The sequence below is a fragment of the Rattus norvegicus genome, chromosome 15 (genome assembly GCF_021556685.1).
Source record: "Rattus norvegicus strain SHRSP/BbbUtx chromosome 15, alternate assembly SHRSP_T2T, whole genome shotgun sequence".
Classification (NCBI taxonomy): Eukaryota; Metazoa; Chordata; class Mammalia; order Rodentia; family Muridae; genus Rattus; species Rattus norvegicus.
Genome location: NC_141548.1, coordinates 50,985,285 through 51,008,890, shown reverse-complemented (window position 1 = coordinate 51,008,890; position 23,606 = coordinate 50,985,285). Strand labels below are relative to the sequence as shown.

General features: G+C 44.6%; 1 protein-coding gene across 1 annotated transcript in view; it reads right to left on the bottom strand.

The window, feature by feature from the left end:
• The window catches only part of Bin3 (bridging integrator 3), a 38,869-nt gene extending 18,974 nt beyond the window's left edge, over positions 1–19,895 (bottom strand). Inside the window, exons 1-2 of the mRNA NM_001013186.2 lie at positions 19,810–19,895; positions 337–385 (exon numbers count right to left, since the gene is read on the bottom strand). Coding sequence (NP_001013204.1) covers positions 337–385; positions 19,810–19,817 — 57 coding nt within the window. The 5' untranslated portion in view covers positions 19,818–19,895. The remainder of the gene's footprint in view (positions 1–336; positions 386–19,809) is intronic.
• Positions 19,896–23,606: the final 3,711 nt, after the last annotated feature.

Sequence of the window (23,606 nt, the reverse complement as noted above, 5' to 3'; positions counted from 1 at the left end):
GGATAGGACTGCTTGCGTGGAGAGGGTCTACAGCTGTCCAAAGTTGGAGAAGCAACCAACAGGACTCAGAACAGGAGGCCCCTACAAACCCCAGGTTCTACAACCAATGACGGGGAATAAAGCTCAGGGTTCTGACTTCCCAGCTCCCAAATGTGCACTGTCAATGCTCAGGTTCTACCCTGGGAAGGTAGTTCACTGACAGAACACTTGTCTAGTATGCACAAAGCCCTGGTACAATCTCCAGTACTGAGATAAAAAAACCAGGAGGCTGAGGTTCCATGCACAGGTCATATGAAGCACAGTTGAGTCTCAGGGCATAAGAACTAGGTTACTCACTGTTTTGGAAACAATCTGTTTCTTGGGCTGCCCGATCTTAAATGGAATCCTGTAAGAGGAAGAGACAGAGAGATGCTGTGAGACATGGGGTAGGCTGGGCTATAGGACTGGATGCTCAGAGGGGACCAGCACTTAGTCCCCTAGCCCTCATGGCCTGGGGATGTGTGATCTAATAGTACCCAGTTGGGTTTTGGGACAGATCATGTGCCATGCAGGCTCTTGGTCACTCCTGCCTGCGGAAAACATAGTTCCTATTAATGGTCTGTCACTTAAACACATGGGAAAAGTGGCGGAAGAGAGACACCTTGAGGATCTGTAAATCTTGTTTGAGGAACTACTAAGTGTAAAACATGGCTCTCTATTCTTAAAAACACATCCTTGAAAAAGTCTACAACATCCCTCATCCTCTGTAAGAGGTACTCAGTTTCCCCAAAGGGACCACAATGTATCTTGTGAGGTTTCTGGGCTAAGGGGAGACAACATATTACGGAGCACTTATGACTAATTAAAAACAAATGAGATCAAATGTGGCTATTTGATAAAGAATTTGCCCAAGCCTGCCTTGAACTTGCTAAGAAGCTCTGTTTACCAGGTTCCCATGCTTATCTGGAAGTAGATGAACCTAACAGAAGATCTTGGGGGTCAGGCTGAGAAGGGGAGCCACAGCCCAGCTTCCAACTACTTTAGCAGGCTGCCTTAAGGCCCAAGTAGCTGCCCCAAGACCCTTTCTGGCTCTTAGGAGTGAGTAGATTGACCCAGGCTACTAAAAGATGTCTTTCAGGTCCTGACAACATGAACCCGTTAGTCCGCGTTGGTGGCCAGGGGTAAGCATCAATATGGTTCATCCCAGTGGTAAGAAAAGTGGTAATGTGTTTCTCCTACCATTCCTGTCTCCAGGAGGTAAGTAAATCTAGGGACTAGCTCTGGGAAGAAGCCCAAAGCCAGCCTCTCAATACCCGCCTCTGACAGACCAGTGCCAATTATGTTATCACCAACCCTTAGGCTCCACTCCCATTCTTTGCTTTAGCCATTCTCCTGTGCTGCCTCCACCTGGCCCAAGTTGACCAACACTGTGCTAACCCCAATGGTATAATTAACTACCGATAATAACCCCCAGACAGCAATCTGGTTGAGGGGATGGGCTGGCCTGAGTCACGGCGGTTTAAATTTAATTTCTGGAGGATATCCTGTTTATTGTTAACCCAGCCCCATAATTTGGGAGAGTTAACCCTTTGGGAACTGGCTGAAAACAAAGTGTCTTGAGCTGTGTCATCATCAGACAAGAAAGGTATGCTGTGAAACTGAAAAGGGGAGAAGGGAGCTGTTGCTTTTCTCTCAGACCTACAAAGGAAAAGGCCCAGGGAGCTGGGTTTTCTGTCCCAGTCCTCATGATGCTCTCCCTGAGACTGGAGTTGATGGATGATGGCACAAACCTCCGAGGAACACTCTGGAGGCAGCTGAGGTGCTGGGGCCACACATCACTAGGGTTCTCTGGGAAGGAAGCTGTAGTGGGACAAGCTCTAACCAGGAAGCAGACCTGTCTCTGCCTCACTGGTTTGGCCATTCATTGAAAAAGTCAGTCTCTCTGAAATCTAGTTTTTTCAACTAAGAAGCCAGTGGGATGAGATGGCCCACTTGCTCACCTACAAAAAATTTTTGCCCCAAGAATGTGGGGGAGTGGGCCAAGGACCCTGAAGAACCCTCAAAGCAGTCTCAGTCTGGAATGGCAGCCGACAGCTAAGGAAGCTACAGTGGGCAGATGTTGCCTACAGAGCCACGGCCTTGCTAAAGCTCAGCTAGGAATCGGAGGCCTTTTAGAGGCCGGGCATGAGGGAAAAATTTTGCCACTTTGACCTTCTTTATTACTCTGCAGGAAGGAAATGTATCTTGAAGGAATTGAAGACAGGCCCAGGGTCACTGTGCTGCTTCCCCAGGGCCCCTGACTTCTCTTTGCCATTCTCTAGGGTTGTTCTCAAAAGCTGTTTTAGGTACTTGACGCCTAGAGTCTGTGGGATCAGGAGGGCTAATGGCTGAGAGCCTGAAAATGAAGCAGAGCCGGTGTGGAACCATGTGCTTCAGCACAAAGGGACACCGGTTCCATGCAGTCAGCCAGGTCTCCACCAATCGATCGGACAGGACTTTATCAGACTTCTGTACTATGTTTCAACTTGCTCACTCCAAAGCCATGTCTACCTGCTACAACGCCTTTTAAGTAAGAGAAATATTTATTCTAGATTTTTAGGAAGATTGTGAAGTGTAATTACTATGCCTCCCTGCCCTGTTCCCTCTTATGAACATCTTGCATTAGTATGGTTCACTAGTCATGATTAATAAACCTGGAATGACATATTAAATCTGTGGTTTATTCAGATTGCCTTAGTTTCTCTTCAATGTACTTTTCAGAACCAGGAACCCATGCAAGCTACCACACTACATTTGGTCCTTAAGTGCCTCTTGCTGTGACAGTGTTAGACTTCCCTGGCTTTGATGGCATTGACAGTTTTAATGGGGAATGGTCAGTTTATAGCTAGAATGCCTCCCCCACACCCCTTGGGATGTAAGGCTAGAGAGATGGCTCGGTGGGTTAAGAGTACTGGTTGCTCTTTCAGAGGACCAGAGTTCAGTTCCCATCACTCACATGGGGAAGCTCACAGCCACTTACAACTCAATCTTGAAGGCATCTGATGCCTTCCTCTGGCCTTAGTAGGTACCTACATACATGTGCCATACATTCATGCAGATGCATAAGTAAAAATAAATCTTTAAAACAACAACAACAACAACAACGAACCCCATTCTTGTCACGTCTCCTCACAGATATACTGCAGACATGATAGAGCCCTGCTGTCCCCACTGAGCCAAGGCTGAGGAAGTGTGTCAGAAGTCCTGTGGTCCCTCCCTTCCTCCTTCCCACTAGGGAGTCACTATTTATTTTCTTATTTAGGCCATCACTCATATCAGTATGAACACATGGATATTTTATATTCTAGTTCAGAATCCAATGCTGTTTTGTTTTGATACTCAAAACTGCTTCAGCCGGGCCACTGAGGGTACTACAGTTGGCTTGTGTGACCTCCAGACACATTCTCATCAGTGCATGGGCACATGCCTGAGTTAAGTCGTTCTTTTAATACAAGATACTCTGGCTTACCGTGAACCACCCCTACTTCAGCCACATGGCCATTTCCTACCTTCTCTGAATCTATATTTATTTCCTGTCCCAAACTGGGGGATGTAAGTAGTCAGTGCTGCTTAGACACAGCTACACTCAGACGGAGCCTCCCGTTCCTGCCTTACTAGGACATGCTCTAAGTCTAGAGCTTTGCTTGCTTAGAACAGCTTCACTGGATTTTCAAGGAAAGGGGGAGAAAGAAGAGAAGACCCCTGCCAGCCATTATCTCCACCCAAGGTTACTGTTTCAGAAGTATGAATTATATATATTTTTACATGGGCTGAAAGAAAACGAGCTGAGGCAAACGGTGCTGCAGTGTCCGTCCTGGGTGAGAGACTGTGGCTACTGTTTTCATCTTTGCACTTGATGGAATTCTTCAAGTAAGCCAAAAAACACCCCACCCCCAAGGAAACCAACCAACCAAACAAGCAAAATAACCCTTCAGGTTTTTTTTTCTTAACTATAAAAATAGCACCTGATTAGTGTTAGAAACTTAGAAACACGGAGAAATACACATGATGAAGGACACAACACCTGAACGCTCACGTACTGCAGAGGCCAAAACAAGCACTGAGATACTGAATTACTGCATGGACACACATCTGCACACGTGTGTATATGCACATATGTATTGATAATAACCTTTTAAAAAGAAAATATACATAGCATGAAGGTTTTTGATACATCAACATAATTTTTAAATCTAGCATTTAGAAATTACTAGTTTAGCAGACAAAGTCATGGGTCTCTTTACAGCATTGCCACCCGTCTATAAGGAAATACTTTGGCCTCACTTGCTCAGTTCACACTGTCCCCCTCCTCCTAGTCGGTTCCCTGTCTCCCTTTAGTCTTGCTTCAGCTTTCCTGGTATGTGGATCCCAGCACTCTACTCTATTTCCTACTTCGCCTAAGCTCTCTCTTCCTTTCATGATCCCTTTTCTAATTCTGTGATACACACACACAGCCTTTTAAACTTAGCTTCTGCAAGAGGAAAAACACACATGGGATTTGTCTTTTGGAGTCTGGCTTATTTTGTTTAACATAATGACTTCCAGTTGCAACCATTTCCCCCCTCCCCCTACAAATGTCATGATTTCATTTTTCTTTATGTTTGCAACAAACTTCCCTGTGTCTATGTTCTACATTTTCATTATCCACCTATTTGTAGGCAGAATCATAGGTTGACTGCATGCCCTGGTTTTTGTGACTAGTGCAGGTATTACTCTGGTGCACTAACCCAAGAGGCGAGTAGCTGGCTTTTTTTTTTTTTTCCTTTTCTTTTTTCCGGAGTTGGGGACCGAATCCAGGGCCTTGCGCTTGCTAGGCAAGAGTAGCTGGCTTATATGGTAGTTCTATTTTCAGTTTTCTGAGGAACCTCCATACTGATTTTCACAGTGGTGGCACAAGTTTACACTCCCAACCAGCAGCAGATACAGACTCCCCTTTCCCCACATTCTCACCAGCATTTATTATTATTCATTTTCATGTAATATGCCAATATAGTTTCATCATTGATTTTTAAAAATATTATACATTTACTTGTGTGTGTGCATATGTGTGAATGGTACATGTGTGAAGGTTATAGGACAACTTGATGAAGTTAGCTCTTTCTACTGTGTGGGTCTCAGGGACAGAACTCAGGTTGTCAGGCATGGCGGCAGGAGCCTTTGCCCACTGAGCCATGCCATCAGTGTCTACTGTGTTGTTTGTTTCTCTGTGGAGCTCTGGCTGTCCTGGAACTCACTCTGTAGATCACACTGGCCTCAAGCTCACAGAGATCCACCTGCCCCTGCCTCCTGAGCGCTGGGATTAAAGGCATGCCCCACCACGCCTGGCTACACAGTGTTTTAAGTCAAGGTTTCTCTATTTTCCCATGACCCTCTTTTTTTTTTTTTTTTTTAAGATTTATTCATTTATTATATATAAGTACACTGTAGCTGTCTTCAGATACACCAGAAGAGGGCATCAGATCTCTTTACAGATGGTTGTGAGCCAACATGTGGTTGCTGGGAATTGAACTCATGACCTCTGGAAGAGCAGTCGGGTGCTCTTAACCGCTGAGCCATCTCTCCAGCCCCCCTCCCATGACCCTCTTGCCTCATCCTCGGAGTCTGGGATTACAGGTGCATCACATGCCTGGACAAAATTTCTTTTCGAAGAAAGAAGTATTACTTTTCATCTTCCAAGATCCCAGTAAGTATGAAGTCTCTGTGAAATTTGAAGCCACTCTGATTTTCTGCCCCTTTTAGTGGTCCACTTTTCATTTTCTTTTTGCAAGTCCAAAGGATGGTGGGTTTGTCATGGTGTTTCCTTAACTGTACATCCTGGGTCTGTTTTCATCTGCTGTGCTGGCTTCTCCTGGGCAATCTCTAAGGCTTGATTGGCATTGACTTCCCCTCTACTGTCTGACACTTGCTGTGATCTTGCTGATCCCTCTTGGTCTCGGATTTCTCTACAACATTTTCTTAATTTTATCTTCTAATATTTGTGCATGTCTGCTATCAGGATTTACTTAATTTCATGACTTTAATCCCAGGGACATGGCTTTAATTCAGTGTTTTGCAAAAAGAAATCCAATTGTTAATAATAGTAACATAAAACACATGGCTACTACCACCACCTCAGTGCTGAGACTGAAGCCCAGGTTTTCTTCTGTATTTTCACTGAAAGACCCCAGCTTAGCAGCAGTAACGCCATTTTGCAAGGCTGTACTTAAGATGACTGGTTCAGGGAAAGGTTAGAACACTGAGTACACAGCGGCTGCCAAGCAGGATGTGTTTGGTTGAAGGCCTGGCAACAGGACGACTTCGGTTGAGCACCTGACAATGAAAAAAAAGCCCCGAGAGAGGTCCCACACCCTGGTGGGGGGCCGAGTCAGTCGTTATGTTCCAAGAAGGTAGCTAAGAAACTTGCCCCCGGGCTGAACCCTTGCCATATTAGAATCCACCAATTATATCCCTGTAACCATGCATCTGCTTCTGTATGCTTGCTTCTGCTCCCCAAAATCCTATAAAAGCCCATCCTTGGTTCCATGGGGCGCGCCAGTCCCCCGAGTGACTGAAGTGCCCGCAGGTGTCTGTGCCTGTGTATCCCGACAATAAACCAAATCCTCTTGCTGATTGCATCCTGTGGTGTCTCGGTCTGGTCTTTGGAGTTGGAGGGTCTCCATCCCGAGGGAAAGTTCTCCCTGAGAGCTTTTCATCACCACTAGTGTATTTTTAATTTCATAGCTTGACTTTTTGGGTTGTCCTTTGTGGTGTTGTTTTGGCTTCCCAGTTGGCTCATCTCTCTATGGACTCTAACAGCTGCCTAAAGTTCCTTCTTCCTGTCCAGTCTCTCTTTCTAGTCTTTATGGATTGGCCTGATATGTCTTCCTTGGGACACCTCACATATATGACTTGGGGACAGAAGAAAATTCTGAGGCACATAGGATGCTGGTTGCTCATGAAGAGCCATCTGACTAACGTTTTTGTGGGGAATCTTCTTGACATGTAGTTTTCTTTTCTCCTGGGAAGGGAAGAGTCCACTAGTTTCCTGCACTGGGAATAAAGGCCACCCTGCTCAGCATTCTGGGAAGCTAGTGGGTGGAGCAGGGTGTGTGTGCCTGGCAGGGAGGGGCGTGTCTTGGCACTTGGCTGTGGACATGCATTTCACCCTCCTGACTTCAGTGTGGTCCTCCTTCCCTTGACTATGTTCACTCTCTCAGAGGTGGTTAGGGACGTGTAAAATTTGTTAAAGAACAAAATATAAAACAGGTGTGAAAGTGAAAACTTAAGTGTAGAAAAAGGCTTCAAAAATAAAAAGTAAAAGTAAACAAAGGAAACAAAAAAAATCAAGGCTAACTTTGCAGTCGTATTAATCCTCTGCCTGACACACTGGTATTTTTTATTCCTACTATTTTGGCTGTACGGTCTTTGTCTTTTTATATGACAGAGTCAGTATCATTTTCTCGAAGGAAAAAAATTCAGTTTTTTTCTCTAGTAGAGTTGGCTGAATTTGTTTCCTACTACTTACAATTTAGAAATAAATAGTATTTCCATGCTAACTGGTAACACATAAGTATAAATTTTAAGACTGCTATAAAATTTAAGAAAATCCCACATTTCTTTTGTAAATATATGGTAAGACTTCAGGACATGGTTCAAGATTTCTTGTACAGTGATTCATCTCAGGCTCTTGGAGCTAGTGACAGTCACCATGCTGTCACTGATGTCCTTGTAGGAGACACATCATGAGTACTGTTATCTTTGTTGTGTTGCTCATGATCAATCCGCCAGAAATTCCTGTCTTATCCATGTGTTCATGCGACTCGCTCCTGTTTACCAAATGGATTCTCAAACAATTAACATTGAACACTGATTTTGTCTCCTTACTGATGACTAATTGGGTACAAACTGAAAATACTGTTCTATTATTTGATTGCCACTGATGTAACTGCTCACCTTACCTTTATCATTTCTGTCTGACTCATTGTTAAATCCAACTTCCCCTCATTTTTTATGGGGATCGAACCCAGGCTCACTAGGAAAGCCTTCTACCAGTAAGTTACAGTGCTCAGTTTCTCCCTTAATTTAAAAATTGAAGGCAACTTTCAATTTCAGAGGTACTTTTTGTATACTTCAAACTCAAAGCTAGTCATTTTTTATTTGTTTTATTAAAACCATCCAAAAATGCCTTTACAAACGCAAATACAATCTCAACTCAATCTCCCAGTCCCACCTGAATAAAGGCACAGGCCAAGTGACATTAGGGATTAAAAAAAAAGACAAAGTGAAAAAACAAAGGTTTACGAAAACAATAAAGATTAATTATGATGGAAATGCTTTCAGTTTAGAAAAACAGGACCATGAAGCTATGGTTCTTTCTAAAGGGGCTGGACAGCATTCATGCAAGACAGGGTTCCTGAGGTGAGGTTTTTATTAGTTTCACAGAGTAAATCCACTTGTATGTGCCCTAGTGTAGAGAGAGCTCTCTTTCTTTTTCTTTTTTTTTTCTTTTTTTTTTTTTTTTTTTTTCTTTTTTTCGGAGCTGGGGACCGAACCGAGAGAGCTCTCTTGAGGGGAACTTCCGTCCTCTGCTAGGGCAGAGCAGAGGCTTCTCCCAGTAAAGCAGAAAGGGAAAATGGCTGGGCTCTATACTTTTCTTTCTTTCTTTCTTTCTTTCTTTCTTTCTTTCTTTCTTTCTTTCTTTCTTTCTTCTTTTTTTTTTTTTAAAGAAGCATCTTTCATCTGATTTTGACCTTGGGGCCAGCTTCACCCAACTCTAGGGTGAAGTCCTCTAAATACTAGAGCTGCCAGACCCTGAGCTACTGTGGGCTGGAATGGAAGCTTGGGTGATGGTTCTTGGGACTGCCCAATGCCAATTTAGGGTCTAGCTCTTTTCCTCCTCCTTAAAGGCTGGTGTGAAGTTCACTGTGGCTTGGGTTTGCATCTCTCTCATGATACTGAACATCTTTTCCCTTTCATGTGTTTGTGAGCTACACGCATACCACTGGAGAAACACATCGGGCTTTCTTTATTCCTGTTGAGTTGTGAGAGGTCAGTTTACATTCGGAGTGTCAGCTCCTCAATTTCATTCCATTAATCTACTTGCCAGTTCACCCTGTCTCTCTTTCTGTGGCTTTAGAGTGAGCTTTAAGACTGGGAAGTTTCTTAAGATTGATTTGATTATCCTGTGTCCCCTTCCTTTCCATAGGGACTTTAGTGTTTTGTTTTTTTAACTTTTAAATCTTGTATCCATTTAGAATTTAAGTGTGTGGCTAGAGAGTTGCTTTAACAGGAATTAAAATTTATCTTTTGTTTCTTTATAATGCTAGATGTGTTTGTACACACTTATAACTTATCATCCCAGAGCTGGAGTCAGGCAGACCCTAAGGGCTTGCTAGTTGACCAGCTCAGCCTACTTAGAGTTCCAGGCTGGTGAGATCTTACCTTAAAAGATACAACTCCTGGGAACAACAGCTGAGGTTGTTCTGGCCCTAACACACACGTGAAGTGAACGTGTACTATACTAAACAATTTTTTTTTTGGTGTATGTTTGTGTGATTTTTTTTTTTAAGATAGGTTTTCTAACTCTGTAGTCTACATTAGCCTGGAACTTGTTCTATAGCACAAGCTGACATTAAATTCACAGCAAACCTGCCCCAGCCTCCTAAGGGCTGGGATTACAGGCATGCACCACCAGGCATGACTTAAAAAAATGTCTTTGAGAAAAAAATCATGTATTGGTGTTTAATATTCCTACTGTTTCACAGATAAGTAAAAAACTTTAACATTCAGTAAAACTAATTCCTTTTCATTGCATGACTTTCCAGGTAAATATTTAGGGCTATTTTTGTTTTATTATTCAAGATGAATCACCTGCTGTGTCCTCCCTCCACACTAAAGTCCTATAAATACATATTTAGTATCATTAGAGATGCATCGTACTTTAAGTGTGTGAAGAACCTACATCCATAGACACATAAGTTTACACCTAGGTGGTAATATTTCCATCTGCTCATTCAATCTTTTTCTTGTGTCCCTTAGTCATAAGACTTGATTCTTTGTTTTGTTTCCATTACCCTCTCTCCCACTCCACCCCTCCCTTTCTTTCTTAAATGGGGCCTCTACATTTATTTTGTTGGCTATTATGAGCCCAAAGTAATATTTAAATGTAAATTTTTTAGCTCTATATGTTCCATAGTGGTTATTTTTTTACTCGCATAAAATGGGATTCTTTTTCATTTTATCTTGCTGGATACATTTTCCTTGCAACCACCCACCACACCAGCATACCTACATACTTAACCTGTATAACTTAAGAAATTCACCTGCAGGGCTGGAGAGATGGCTCAGTGGTTAAGAGCACTCACTGCTCTTCCAGAGGTACTGAGTTCAAATCCCAGCAACCACATGGTAGCTCACAACCATCTGTAAATGGGGTCTGATGCCCTCTTCTGGTGTGTCTGAGGGCAGCGACCATGTACTCATATATAATAAATAACTTAAAAAAAAAAGAAATTCAACTGCAGAAGGGAGCTAGGGTTTCTAAACAGCTATAGGAAAATGATAGTGTTACCTTTCTTCATGACTACTTGACCCTGTGCTTACTTCTTAGTTACTGTGTTAACTAGAAGTCTTTTTCTTTTTTGTAAGAATAAGATGGCTTTGCATTTGCTCTTTCATTAAGAAATATGAAGGGAGTCACTGTCTTCAGCCAGAAAGCCTGTGAACAGGAAGGAAGCAGCTTTCTGTTCCTAGATTACTAAAAGATACAAAGACTGCATTTTTGGCAAGTCAATTTCTTGACAGCATGCTTCTGGGTGAGCCATTTACTCTTCCTCCTATTTTTTGTTTTTCTTTTTTTTTGGAGCTGGGGACCGAACCCAGGGCCTTGCGCTTGCCTAGCTAAATCTCCAACCCCTCTTCCTCGTATGATGTACCACTGTGACAGAGTTAGCAAGTATGTTTCCTAATACTGAACTACCCTATCATTACTGATGAGTTCTGCTTGGTGACGGGTACAGGTTAGTTAACGTCTATGTGTCTACATCTGCTTTCCGATCACAATACATAGCTTACCAAAGACAGAGGCTGAATGCTTTCTTCTTTGCACCCTTGGCAGGGACTGTTTTAGGTACAGTGCAACGTTCTCAGCTTTGTGGTAAATGTTTACTGCATCCTTACTAAGGGGCACCTTCTGTGCCAAGTGCTATGCTGGGTTCGGAAACATTAGGACAAATAAGGAAAACCCATGCCAGGGTCTCATGAACCTTTTATGTCATCCCAAACTGATGCCTGATTAAACCAATGAGCAAAAGGAATGCACTGTTCCACACTCAGGTCCTGCAGAATACTATACTGTACTATGATTTAAGATTCCTGAAAAATATACAAAGAAGTCCCACCCCCCCCCCTCGTCTTAGACAAAGGTGTATAAAGAAGAAAAAGGAGCCTTTGGGCTCCAATTGACAAGGAATGCCAACAGCCAGCTCCAGATCAGATGTGGCCTTTGTCTGGGTAAGTTACCAGAGCTTGAGTCAAGAGAATATATCATTTTTATTTTATGTGTATGAATGTTATGCCTGTATGTATACACATGTATACAACGTGCCCATAGAAGCCAGAAGACGGTGTTGGACATCTGGAGGTCGAGTTACAGATAGTGGTTAGCATCCTTACAGTGCTGGGAACTGAACTCAGTTCCTCTGCAAGAGCAGCAATTGCTCTCAATGACTGAGCCATCTCTCCAGTCCCCAAGGAACTGAAGAGATTTTGAGGATACTATGAAGGGAGATGAGTCTTTTGGGTAAATTTTTTTTTATATAACCCCGTTGTGCCCAGGAAATAACTAAAAACCAGGGGCAGATGGAATGCTCCTTGGCACTGATATGGGACATACTCTCAGTGGGCAGAGGAAGGTGGCAAGGAGGGGACAAAAGGAAAGAAGCTGAAGCCTCGAGACACTTCGCCAGGCTCTCTGCTTCTCCTTCCCGGTGGCAGAAAGGCTAGGAGAAGTTGCTATTCTGGGAGGTGGCAGCATGTGAGCTGTTCCTCCTGACCCAGCTTTTTTCCTGTTCTCCCCTGGGGATTAGCGGGGCAAGCAGTAGCCCAGAGAGAAAGTAGGGTCTGCTATCCAGAAAACCTCTACGTTCTGGAAGCAATCAAGAAGCTTATAGTTCCCTTTCTCACACGGCAGGCACTTCTCAGTCCTGCTGGCACTCTATAAACATGAGCACCAGAGGCCAGGGGAAGGGATATTTTGGTCTCAGTAACAAAATGGAGAAAAAAACCCTCAACCTCCAACATATCTCACCTCGGAAAGAAGGAAAACAAAAAACAAGTTCCATGTGTACAGAGGGGAAGGACTATTTTTTTTTTCACAATAAAGAAGTCAACAGGATGTTCTCCGAAGCTACAAATACACTTCTCTCAAACAGTAAATATCTCTATTAGCAGCATGATGCCAGTTGGCTAATTCTGTCTGTCTCAGTAAAACCTTCCAAAAAAGTTCCTGCTCTTGTGTAACATCTATTTACAAAACAGCTATTTGCATTCTCCATTTGCTACGTTTCTCAATCTTTTGTTTCCTCACCCGCCCCTACTGCGGGGACAGAGATAAGAGGCTGACCCAGATGGTAGCTGGGTGGGGATCCCCTGAGTCACCCCAGCACATCACTCAATTCCCGCCTTCTTGGGAGCATCTCTTGCACTCATACGCAATGACTGGGAGTTCAAACCTCTGTATGCTCTGTAACCTCTTTCAGCTTCACCTGCCTTTCCAAAATTTGTTTCTAGTAAATAGGAATCTAGGCCTTCGGGTAGAGAGAGCCCCCAGAATGAATCAGCAACGCCCCCCCCCCCTGTTCTGTGTCTTTGGATATCTCCAGTTGGGCAAGAGACTCACAGAACTGGGGTTGGGGTGAGAAGAAAGAAAGGAAGGCTGGGCAAGAGTGGGCAGTGGTTGATAGTGGCTGAAACCCTGGCTCCCCAGAGAGTGGTCTGGGCCTGAGTCACTGTCTCAGCAAGAGAGGAAGGTGGGCGTGAGGCAGCAGCTTCTCCAGTGGGCTAGGACTGGCACTGCCCCCATCTTCAGTTACTGTCTTTGGAGTCCTGCCTGCTCTGCTCTGGTCCCACAAGGCCACTGCCTCTTTAACAATCATACAAGCAGAGGACCAAGGCCAGGCAGGGTTTATGGAGTCATGCGGCACTGCTGGAACAGGTGCTCAATGGATCTCTTTTCTAGTTGCTATGCTGAAGGCCAGAGAAAGGTCAGTCTGAGAAAGGGAAGGATAGACATCCTTAGAGGCTAACAACCTGGGCTGAAATCATTTACTTCAGTTATCTATGACCACTGCCTCCCGCCCTAGCTGTGCTTGACACGAATTAACTGCATCCCAAACCAGAGCATTTGGAACATGACCCTGCCCTGCCATTCGTTAGAAGAGGCTGTGTGCAAAATTAAAAATAAAAAGCATGACTCTAAGTGACTTGGCTGACTTGTATGTGGGACCAGGACAATCCACCGGCTCATCTGTGATCCCTCCTTCCCGCTGTTCCCCAAGCTGCCCTCTGAAGGGGAGACAGAATGAACCACATGGTGTTGGGTCATGTAAACAATGACGCCACTGAATTGAAGTGAGCATTTATCAAGCATCTACTATGGCCAGATTCTGTGTGAGATGCTTCTGATATAGCCATCGACTCACAGGAAGCACTCTTCTCCTGTAGTTCACAGGGATGGCACAGGGGGAGGCCTCGTGTCAGAATGCTGGGGTTCAGATCCTGGCTGTGCCCACCACCAGCTGTGACATTCACACAAGTCACCTCAACTCCCTTACCTATAAAATAGAGCAAACATCTGCTTACCCTATAGGGCTGCTGAGGGTGCTAAGTAAGTTTAATGCTTGAAATAGCTCCTGATACTCAGGGGTCTGGAGTTTTGGTGTGATGGTGGTGGCAGTGGCACTGTGATGATGACCAAACTGAGGCCTAGAGGGAGGGCTGCAAAGTGACAGAAGTAACTTGGGAGTGGACTGAAGACTTCTGTGCTGTTGCTGAAGCAAGTAGCTCTCCTGTAGCAGACTGTACCACATCCAGGGTCAAGCTAGTCCCCAACTTCCAACCCAGAGGGGATTTCTCCCTAAACACTGCAAGGATCTGTGCTAGCAGCTTGGAGGCTGGCATGTGCTTAAAAGCCAAGAGATGAGTAGATAAAAAATTCAAGGTGCTTAGTGATGACTGTCTGAGAAACCTCTAGTACTTGACAGACACGTCACCATTTATTCTCATTCTAATCAGCAAGACTTGAAGCCAGGAGACAGTGGGTGCCCAACTTTATGGATGCTGGAGCTCTCAAGCCACTGAGTCTTGTCCTTTGTGTGTTGTCTCTTCTCCCTCTCTCCCTCTCTCCCCTCTCCTCTTCCCCCCGCCCCCCCCCCTCTCTCTCCAGGGCTTCTCTGTGTAGTCCTGTCCTGGAACTCACTCTATAGTCCAGGCTGCTTCTAACAGAGATCCCCCTGCCTCTGCCTCCTGAGCCGCCATCACCCGGGTGATTTCTTATTCTCCTCATATGTCCACTAGACGTGTCCATAAGCAAATCCTAGTATCATTTTTCTGGTCCAGATGTTACGTAAGCAGCACGATGTCACTGAGACGCCAGCTTTTACATTCAGCTGTATACTTCTGAGACTCATCCATGTCCACATACACTTAGACTTCACTTAGTTCATTTATATTTTGAGACAGAGTTTCAATCTGTAGTTCAGGTTGTCCTCAAACTCATGATGCTTCTGCCTCAGTATTCCAAGTGTTGGGATTACACTATACCTGGCTATGTCACTCATTTAACATGTCACTTCACTGTGTGTGTGTATACATACATACATACATACATACATACATACATACATACATACATACATACATGTATACATATACATACATATATTTATCATATCTATGTATGATATCATAGTTGCTGGACATTCACAGTGACAAAGCTGACTTCTGGCATGTGGTTCATCTGAGGTCCTGGCTGCTGTAGCTCCACTCTATCTCAGGTTTACGGATCCCAATTTGCCCCTCTAGCGCCCAACACCCCAGTGGGTTCCCACAACTCCTCACTCTCAGACACTTCTTGCCTCTATGATGGCTGTGAGGTGGCATTGGTCTGTTTGCCTGAAATCTGCTGTCTCTGTCTCTCTTTTGGTACTGGGGATCGAACCTACAGCCTTTGACATGCTAAATGAGTGTTCTACCACTCACGGATTTACATCCCCAGCACCTACACTTTAAAAAATTTTATTTTTATCAACATAGCAAGGGGCTGGAGAGATGGCTCAGGGGTTAAGAGCACTGATTGCTCCTCCAGAGGTCCTGAGTTCAAATTCCAGCAATCACATGGTGGCTAACAACCATCTGTAAATGGGATCTGATGTCCTCTTCTGGTGTGTCTGAAGACATCGACAGTGTACTCATATTCATAAAATAAATAAATCTTTAAAAAATGAAAAAAAAAACATAGCAAAACTAGCTAAATAAATACCATATTCACACTGCTGAAGTGACAAGCTCTAGTTTGTAGTTTGAATATTTGTGACCATACTCCTGCACAGTCAGTTTTCAAACTGCAATCCATGCATTCAAAATACCTATCAAGGGGTTGGGGATTTAGCTCAGTGGTAGAGCGCTTGCCTAGGAAGGACAAGGCCCTGGGTTCGGTCCCCAGCTCCGAAAAAAAAAAAAAAAAAAAAAAAAAAAAAAAAAAAGAACCAAAATACCTATCAAATTTCTTTCTGGGGTGCTAGGTTCTAAGCCAGGACATATAGATCAATTTAAATTGTGACACATTATATATACATATATTTATATTATATATATTATATTTATATTTATATTATTTATAAATAAACTAATATACATGTATTCTGGGACCCTGTCTCAAAAAACAAGGTGGGGGCCACCTGAGAACAACAAGATTGGCCTGGGAAGCTATCCTCCAAGTCCTTTCATGACTTTCTCCTTTCTGAGTTTTGCAGCCACAGCCACAGTAATTTAAATCACTGCTTTTGCTATGCGACCTCTTTGCTTAAAAGCCTTCAATTTTCCAAAGGCCAGGCTCAACTTCAACTCCTCAGCAGGGCACTGACAGACGTACAAAACGGGGCTTCAAAGCAGGGTGCCAAGCCCCAACCCTGGAGCCTCTGCCCAACCAGTCTGTACTGTGCTGGCCTCCCTGCCGACTGGGCGGACAAACCCTGCCAAGCACCCTCTCCTACCACTTTTCCCACACACTTCTTCTCACCTGCATTTTGTTCTCAGTTCTCCTTGGAAACACTAGGCACTTGCTAGGTCAAAGTTCAATTAAAATCTGCTTGGAACCGTTCCTGACATCTTCCTGACATGTAATTTCCAGTACTTCCAGGCACTTGCTAAGGACAAGTGTTGACTCTTTCAGCCTTCCAAATGTCCCTCAACATTCAGCGTCTTTGTTATGTCTAACAGCATTTAATCAACAGATATTGGTTGACTATCATCTGTGGGTGTCATACTGTATAGCTCCATAAAACCATCAGAACTGAAAGAGGCCTTAAGAGGAAAAGGCATTTACTGACACCTAATTTACCAGACACCCTGCTTGTGGGACATCAGCTGTTCACCTTCCAAACACACTGCACACTGAGTCTGGGGAATATCAATATCTAAGAAGGCAGTGCATGAGAAGAAGCCTAAATGTCAGAAAGAGGCACACAGTTTTCATACGTACTAGCAGACTCCTGTGGTAGAGTATGGCCTGGGATTAATCTACTCCATGTTACAGAGGGAGAAAACAAGACCTAGAAAGGCTGACTAGCCACCCTGTGAGTAATAGAACCTGGACTTAAATGGAATACTTGGCTTCCTAATCCAATGTTATCTCTATTACCCTTAATCCCTTTCCTTCTCAGATGACTCCAGCACCCCACCTTATCCTGTCATTTATACTTCAGATTATTGAGATGCATGGATTCAGGAAAAGCTATAATTCTTGGAGATGGCTAGATTAAAGTCACTGTTCTTGTTTTTGATACAGGGTCTCAATGGCTATGCCTGATCGGCCTGGAATTTACTATGTAGAGTAGTTTGGCCTTGAACTCAAGGAGATTCACTTACCTATGCTTCCCAGGAAGGTGCTTGGTTAAAGGTGTGTGCCACCACGCCCGGCAATTACTCCAAGAGTGGTTAGTTCTCTCTACATACCATACTGAACACATGTATGTTTATGGGGAAACAGGTGGAGCAGGGGTGATGACAAAGTGGAGGGGGGCATTTGATTTGGGGCCAAGAGATAAATTTGTGCTCTGAGAGGCAAATATCCAATGCTTTCCTCCAAATAGGACAGATCACTGAGTTGCCTTGCTGGAAGGCTAATGAGTGGGTAGGTGGGTGGTAGCGCAGGTACTCACTAAATAAATGGGGTTATGCAAGCTGCCTGCACCGTGAAAGAAACAAAGATCTCTTACTCTTTATGCAAAGTCCACAGTGTGCAAAGGGCATCAATATTGGACATTTCTCACTGTGACATTTTGAAAGTACAGCCTAGTCCAGAACAATGGATACCCTTTGGGCATCATGGGCCACGGCAGCCTTAGGCCTTATTTAACTATGCTCGGCATAGTCCATGTACTTGGTGAACTTGACCTTGGGTATCTGCCTTCCATGATGGCTCTACGTCACTCTGGTCTCTTCCCCGAGTGAAAATTCCAGTTGCAGATGAATGGACGGATTCATTCTGGGAGCAGGAAAACCACGCTGGGAGTGAATCAGAAGGACCCAACCCTCGTTCCCTTGCCAGCCATTGAGCTAGGAACTGAGTGTGATTGTGTGCCCAGGCATTGGTGTTGGGCCCCTCTCTGGGAGAGAGGGTCAGGGTCCACGCAAGAGATGACGTAGAAGCCCTCGAAGCAGGAAGAGAAAAAAATCTCATCCTTCGGGGACAAAGGCATGCTTTTGGTTGTGACCCTCAGTCCAAAGAGGTACTAAGTTATGCTTGTACTGATAAATTAGTTCACAACAGCCTCAGCCCTGTTAGTTACTGCCAATTCTGGTTCTCTCCAACCTGATGGGCACCGTTGAGGAATGGTTTGAAAAAAAAGGCTAGTTTTTCAAAAAAGGAGGAGGAAGAGGTGGAGGAGGGAAACTTTCTGGAAGACAGATGAAGACACTTGCCTCAGCTCACCTCTAGTGGTCTCTGTTCCACTTCTATTTTTTTTTAAATTATAAATATCAGTCTAAACAGAAAGCACATGTACTTCCTGCTTTCTATTATAAGAAATTAGGCAAGAGAGATCTAAAGATTCAAGGTGCATAAACCAAGATGACTTCTAGTATCATGAGGCTGAAGGTACACAAACTGAAGTTTAAAAGAAAACAATTCCACTTTAGGAAATTTCCCTTTAGGAATGGGAATTGAAGAAGTGCCTTTTGATCTGTCACTGGTTAGGCTAAAACGAGATGGGGGAGGTTAGCTTTTAGGGGTTCCAGTTTTCTGTTGGCCTCTCGGAGCAAGAGGTTGAGGGGAAATGAGTATCTCCTGCTGGGGCTTATTAGAGCATGGCAGGGGGCTTCCCTTTACTGCTTCCCCAGCTGGCTGACATTTGTCCACCAATTAATCTCAGTCTGAGAAGCAGGTGGAGGAAGGGGCAGATGTGGTTTACACTGTACATTAGAAAGCTATCCTTGACATTGACTGACATTAGCTGCTTGTGGCTAAAGCTTGGTCTCCACTGGTGGTCAAGAGTGAAAGCCTTCTCAGAGGGTGTCTAGCTAATTTTATTCATTCACAGCTGATTATCATGCACTTATTTTGCATAACAGGCTGGGCTCTTGAGCAAGTATTGCCCCTACATTAAGGCACCTTGGGATCTAAAGAGGGCTGATTAATCTCATACTTCTCTGGAGGTCAATTTATTCATACAAATGCACTGTAAACAGTTGGAGTTTGTGAGAATGGGGACTGGGGACACACAGGCTCTTGGGCCTCATGGTAAAGTCCTCGACATGGGCAATCTTTACAAAAGCCCTAGGAATAGACATAATCTATGACTTTTCCCCTCTGCACATTAAAAAAAAAATCATCAGAGCAACAAACAAGGACTAGCTTTTGGGGAAAGAGGTCTTCCCACAGTAAGCTAATCACAAACATTAGGGAAAATCTACCGTGAATTCTTGCAGCTGTGACGACACTCCAGCCTCTATGGCTCCTTGGTTTGAGGATCCTCATAGTTTAAGCTATGTCTATAGCTATAGAGAGAGGGCAGTAGGTCACAGTCCTGGAAAGATTCAAACAGTCCAATCACACATTAAGAGAATGTGTGTGGTGCAATTCTGATCCCTTTCGTGTGAGAATCAACGTTTAACTTTTTAAAAAGAATTTCGTCTTTTGAGGACTGTTAGGTAATGCTACTCTAGTTGTCTGAAAGCTGCTGGTTTTTGATCACAGAGCTGTGCCTAGACTGCCTCGGTGAGAAACACAGCTCCGGAGCGGATAAGCGCGGGGTAGAAATGCCCACGGGAGCGAAGGAGGACATTGCCTCCACCTCGATGGATAGCTGAGAGAAGAGAGAAGAGGGGCTCTTCAAGCCAAGGAGTTGAAAGGAAAAGCGATGAGAGAAAGGGCAGGCAACAGGATCAGACGCGGGGTCTCAGGCTAAGGGATCCTCGGAAGCCTGGCCGAGAGACGGAGCCTCCGGGAGGGCACCGAGGAGGCTCCCGGAACCGCTTAGAAGCGGGACTGTCAGGCCGCTCTGGCTCCAGCCGACGCCACCCGGCCTCACTCACCAGCTCATGGTCCTAAACTCACGCCGACTGCCGGGGTCCTCTGTAGAAAAGTAGATTCTCGAAGATCACTTCCGGATTCGGCCAGTCTCCAGGAAGTGATGTAGGACACGCCCTCTTTTGCCCGGAAGAGGCGGGAGGGAGGCGGGCCCACACGTTAACACTTTCTTCTCTGTTTGAGGTGGAGTTTCCTTTGCGCGACCCGGTTGCGCCCCGGGCCGAGCTAGGAGCATCTTCACAGGCTAGTCACTGTTATTTCTCTGTCTGATACGGGGTTTCTAACTCAGAGACACAAGCAGTGACTGTCGTGGGGAAGGAGCTAGAGGAGACGTAGTAGACGGGAAGCTTACGCTTTGCTCTAATGTTGCAAGAACGTTGCAAGTCTCACATACATCACCTGCTACAACAAGGGTCTTCCCCCCTCCCCGCCCCCTTCAAGATGGTTCGGGGTTTGAATGGAAGCAGAGTAAGTGCTTTCCAGGGTGGAATATTCTGCGAAGCTATTCAATGAAGGAAGATTCAGCCCGGGGTGATGACTTGTACCTGTAATCTTAGCGCCCTGGAGGTTGAGGCAAGGAGGGACCATGACTTGGAGGTTAGTGTAGACAACATGGCCCATCTGGGCTTCATAATCAATCCAGTCTCAAGAGAAAACAATACAACAAAGCCTATCAAACAAACAACAGCAACAACAAAAAGGAAGAAGTCCGCAGCAATGTTAGGAAAGATCCCAAGTTCTATTTATTTGAATGTGCTAGGTACTGTGGTAACCTGGAAAGGGAGAGAGTATTGGCGTGGGGGTGGGGATACGGGATACGGCCTTGAAAAAGAGTATTGATCTTGTTCCTGTGCCCTCCAAATAGCTACTGCCTTGCAGGTAGAGGTAACAACAGTATTAATAATAACAAGGCAGAACAAGTTGCTGGACAGGCTGTTATAACTGGACATGGGGTTTTAAAAGAATAAGATCTAAGCAAACAGCTTGTCTTTGACCTCAGAATTCGGAGCCCAGTGTACCACAAACTACCTAGAGTTCTGCACTGAACTAGTTTCTCTGCCCAAGTTCCTGTTTTAGAAGAGAGAAACTCAAGCAGTGATTCTCAAGAGTGAACCATTCTAATTCTCTCCCTTGACCTCTCTAGGAATTCTCTTTGTTCAAATGGACCTTGAGGATTGTAGGCACAGTCTGGGGAGCAGCCAAGTTCCTATGAGCTGGAGCAGAGGTATACAATGTGTCCCAAATTCCCAGGGCACAGGGGATCAGAGTAGGAGGAACAAGGGATGGCTTTTAGTTTTAAAAGACTTTCCAATAGGAGCTGGCTCCCTCAAGACATCTCCCGGACCATCACCCTGCTATTTCTTCAGGAAAGAAGCAGGAGCACAGGAGTGGTCTTGAAGAGAATAGAAGACCAGAATCTTTGAAGAACAGCTCAGACAGAGAGCATGGGTCGGGGAGTCTTGAAGCTTTGCATGGGTGAGATGAATGTAAGTGGGTAGCATGTGATGTGAGTTTCTTGGTGTTCCAGAACCTGTGGATGGCTCTGCCCCATTTCCCCCTGCTCCATACTCAGCCTCCCTCAGACATTGCCAGTGGTGATAAATATTTTCAAAAGTTTTAGCATAGGCCCCTGTGTACATCAAGGGAAGGCCATTTTGGCGGCTGTTGGTTGGAGTAGTAGACATATCTTGCAGGACAAGAATGAATGAGAGCTGGACTAAGAGAAGAACTAAGGGCTCTAGTCCTGTCTTTGACAGCATGACCAATTTCACAAAAGTCACATCCCTTTCCTGGGCCTTGATTCCTCGTCTATCAGAATAGGGGCAGATAACACTGCTGTTGAAGTCCCCCTCAGCCAACTTCCAAGTGCACTGTTATATTGGTTCTCAACCTTCCTAATGCTTTAATACAGTTCTTCCTGTTGTGGCGGCGACCTACAACCATAAAATGATTTTTGTTGCTATTTCAAAACTGTAATTTTGCGACTGTTATGAATTATAATGTAAATGTCTGATGTGCAGGACCTGCAAAGGGGTCAGACCTATCATAGCTTGAGAACCACTGAGCTAGAGGCTCTTGGGAAATGGGACAGAGGAGACAGGACCCGAACAGAGACAAGACCAGAGAAATGAGCAGGTCTGAGCAATTGTTGATGTCTGAGGATGAAGCTAAATATGAATCTTTAGAGAGAAAAGGATTCAGTCTGAGGCCTAACTGGGACTCTTTGCTTATTGCCGACCTCAGACTTTTAACATAATCAGCAAGACCTTCTAGGTTACTGGGGAGATTGTTGGCTTCCCAGGGTCTGTCTGGGAAGTGTCTGGAAGTCTCTGAACTCAGCATGGCCTTCCTTCCTTTCAGCAAGCAGGACCTTAGGCATAGGGTGGATAGTCAGGTTCCTTCATGTTCTGCACACCTAGAAGCTTCTCTCTGTGACCCTCCGGGTGAGTGAGTGGTACTCCTCCCTAGGTAGCTGTGCACAGGAACCCACCTAGCGCACATGGTCTGCAGAACTACAATCTGTGTCTTGCCTTTCTATAACCAAAGAACAGTATAATACAGGTTGATCCTGCCTCTTCAGGGATGGAAAGGAGCAAGGTTGGTTTATAAGTAGAAGCTGAGACTGGAAGGGCTTCAGGCAGAGGTGATGCTCCTGACTGAAAACCTGGTAAATATTGCTTCTTCCCCAGATGGCAGATGGCAGAGGTCTGTTTAATGAGCAAAGCTATAGAGGAACAGATCTATTATTGCCCCAACCTCTCCTCAGAGTCTTTAACTCAGGAACTTATATACAAATGCTCTGGGGGGGGGGTGTCTCAGAATATGTTACATCTTGCTTTGTCCTAGCCTTTCCAATATGAAGTTTAGGGATGGCCCAACTCTTTCACAAAGCCTCATGGAGGCTCCTGAAATGGACCAAGATCCAGGCCTTCAATGTTCTCCATGGACCTCAGCTTGCTTCTCCATGCTTTTCAATTGCTTAGAAGGGTACCACTAAATCAGAGTTCCCCAAGAAGCCAAGAGCCAATGGTATGAAATGGCAAGCTAGGGTGACAGAAGATGAGGGTGTCAGAGTAAAATTTTGTGGAGAATGGGAAGCCCACATTGGCTACTTAAAAGTCATATCTCAAGCCAGGATGACAAACAGCAAGTGACTGGATGAGGAATCTCTACTAGGCTTTGGCTTTGCCTCCAAGGGGTTAAGAGTTACTTATTTCTTCCAATGGGCTTCATCTTCCTTGACCACAGTCTAAATCAGGTTTGACAAATGAGTGTCATTCCATGTGCCAATTTTGACTGTTTATTACTAGCTGTCTAGACTACTATATTGAGGATTCTGGGAACTCACTCTGTGAGTCTGATGAAGACATTCTGTGATGGATTAGTAATGTCTGCCATGAATGAGCAAAGGGGCTAAGATGGTATGTGTGCCATCTTATTTTGTTATTCTGACAAATAGTTAATAATCAATCAACTATGCATGCCATACCATGCACTTGTCTAGGTAACCAATATTTAATCCTTACAACAATGCTGTGATGTAGGTGATGCTATCACTGATGCCATCTTTACAGGTATGAAGCACAGCCATGGAGTGATGAAGAAGAATCCCAACCTGGGTAACCTAGCTCCAATTCTGCTTTTTTTTTTTCCACTTGAGTATATCACTTCTCCTTAATGACTTCCAAAGTTCTTGCCACCTTCTGACTGTCTTTAGCTCTGTTGAGGTGCAGTAGGCTCTCAGGCCAGCATTTGGAGCCAGAAGCAGCATGAGTACTGAAGGGCCAGCCTATTACCAAAG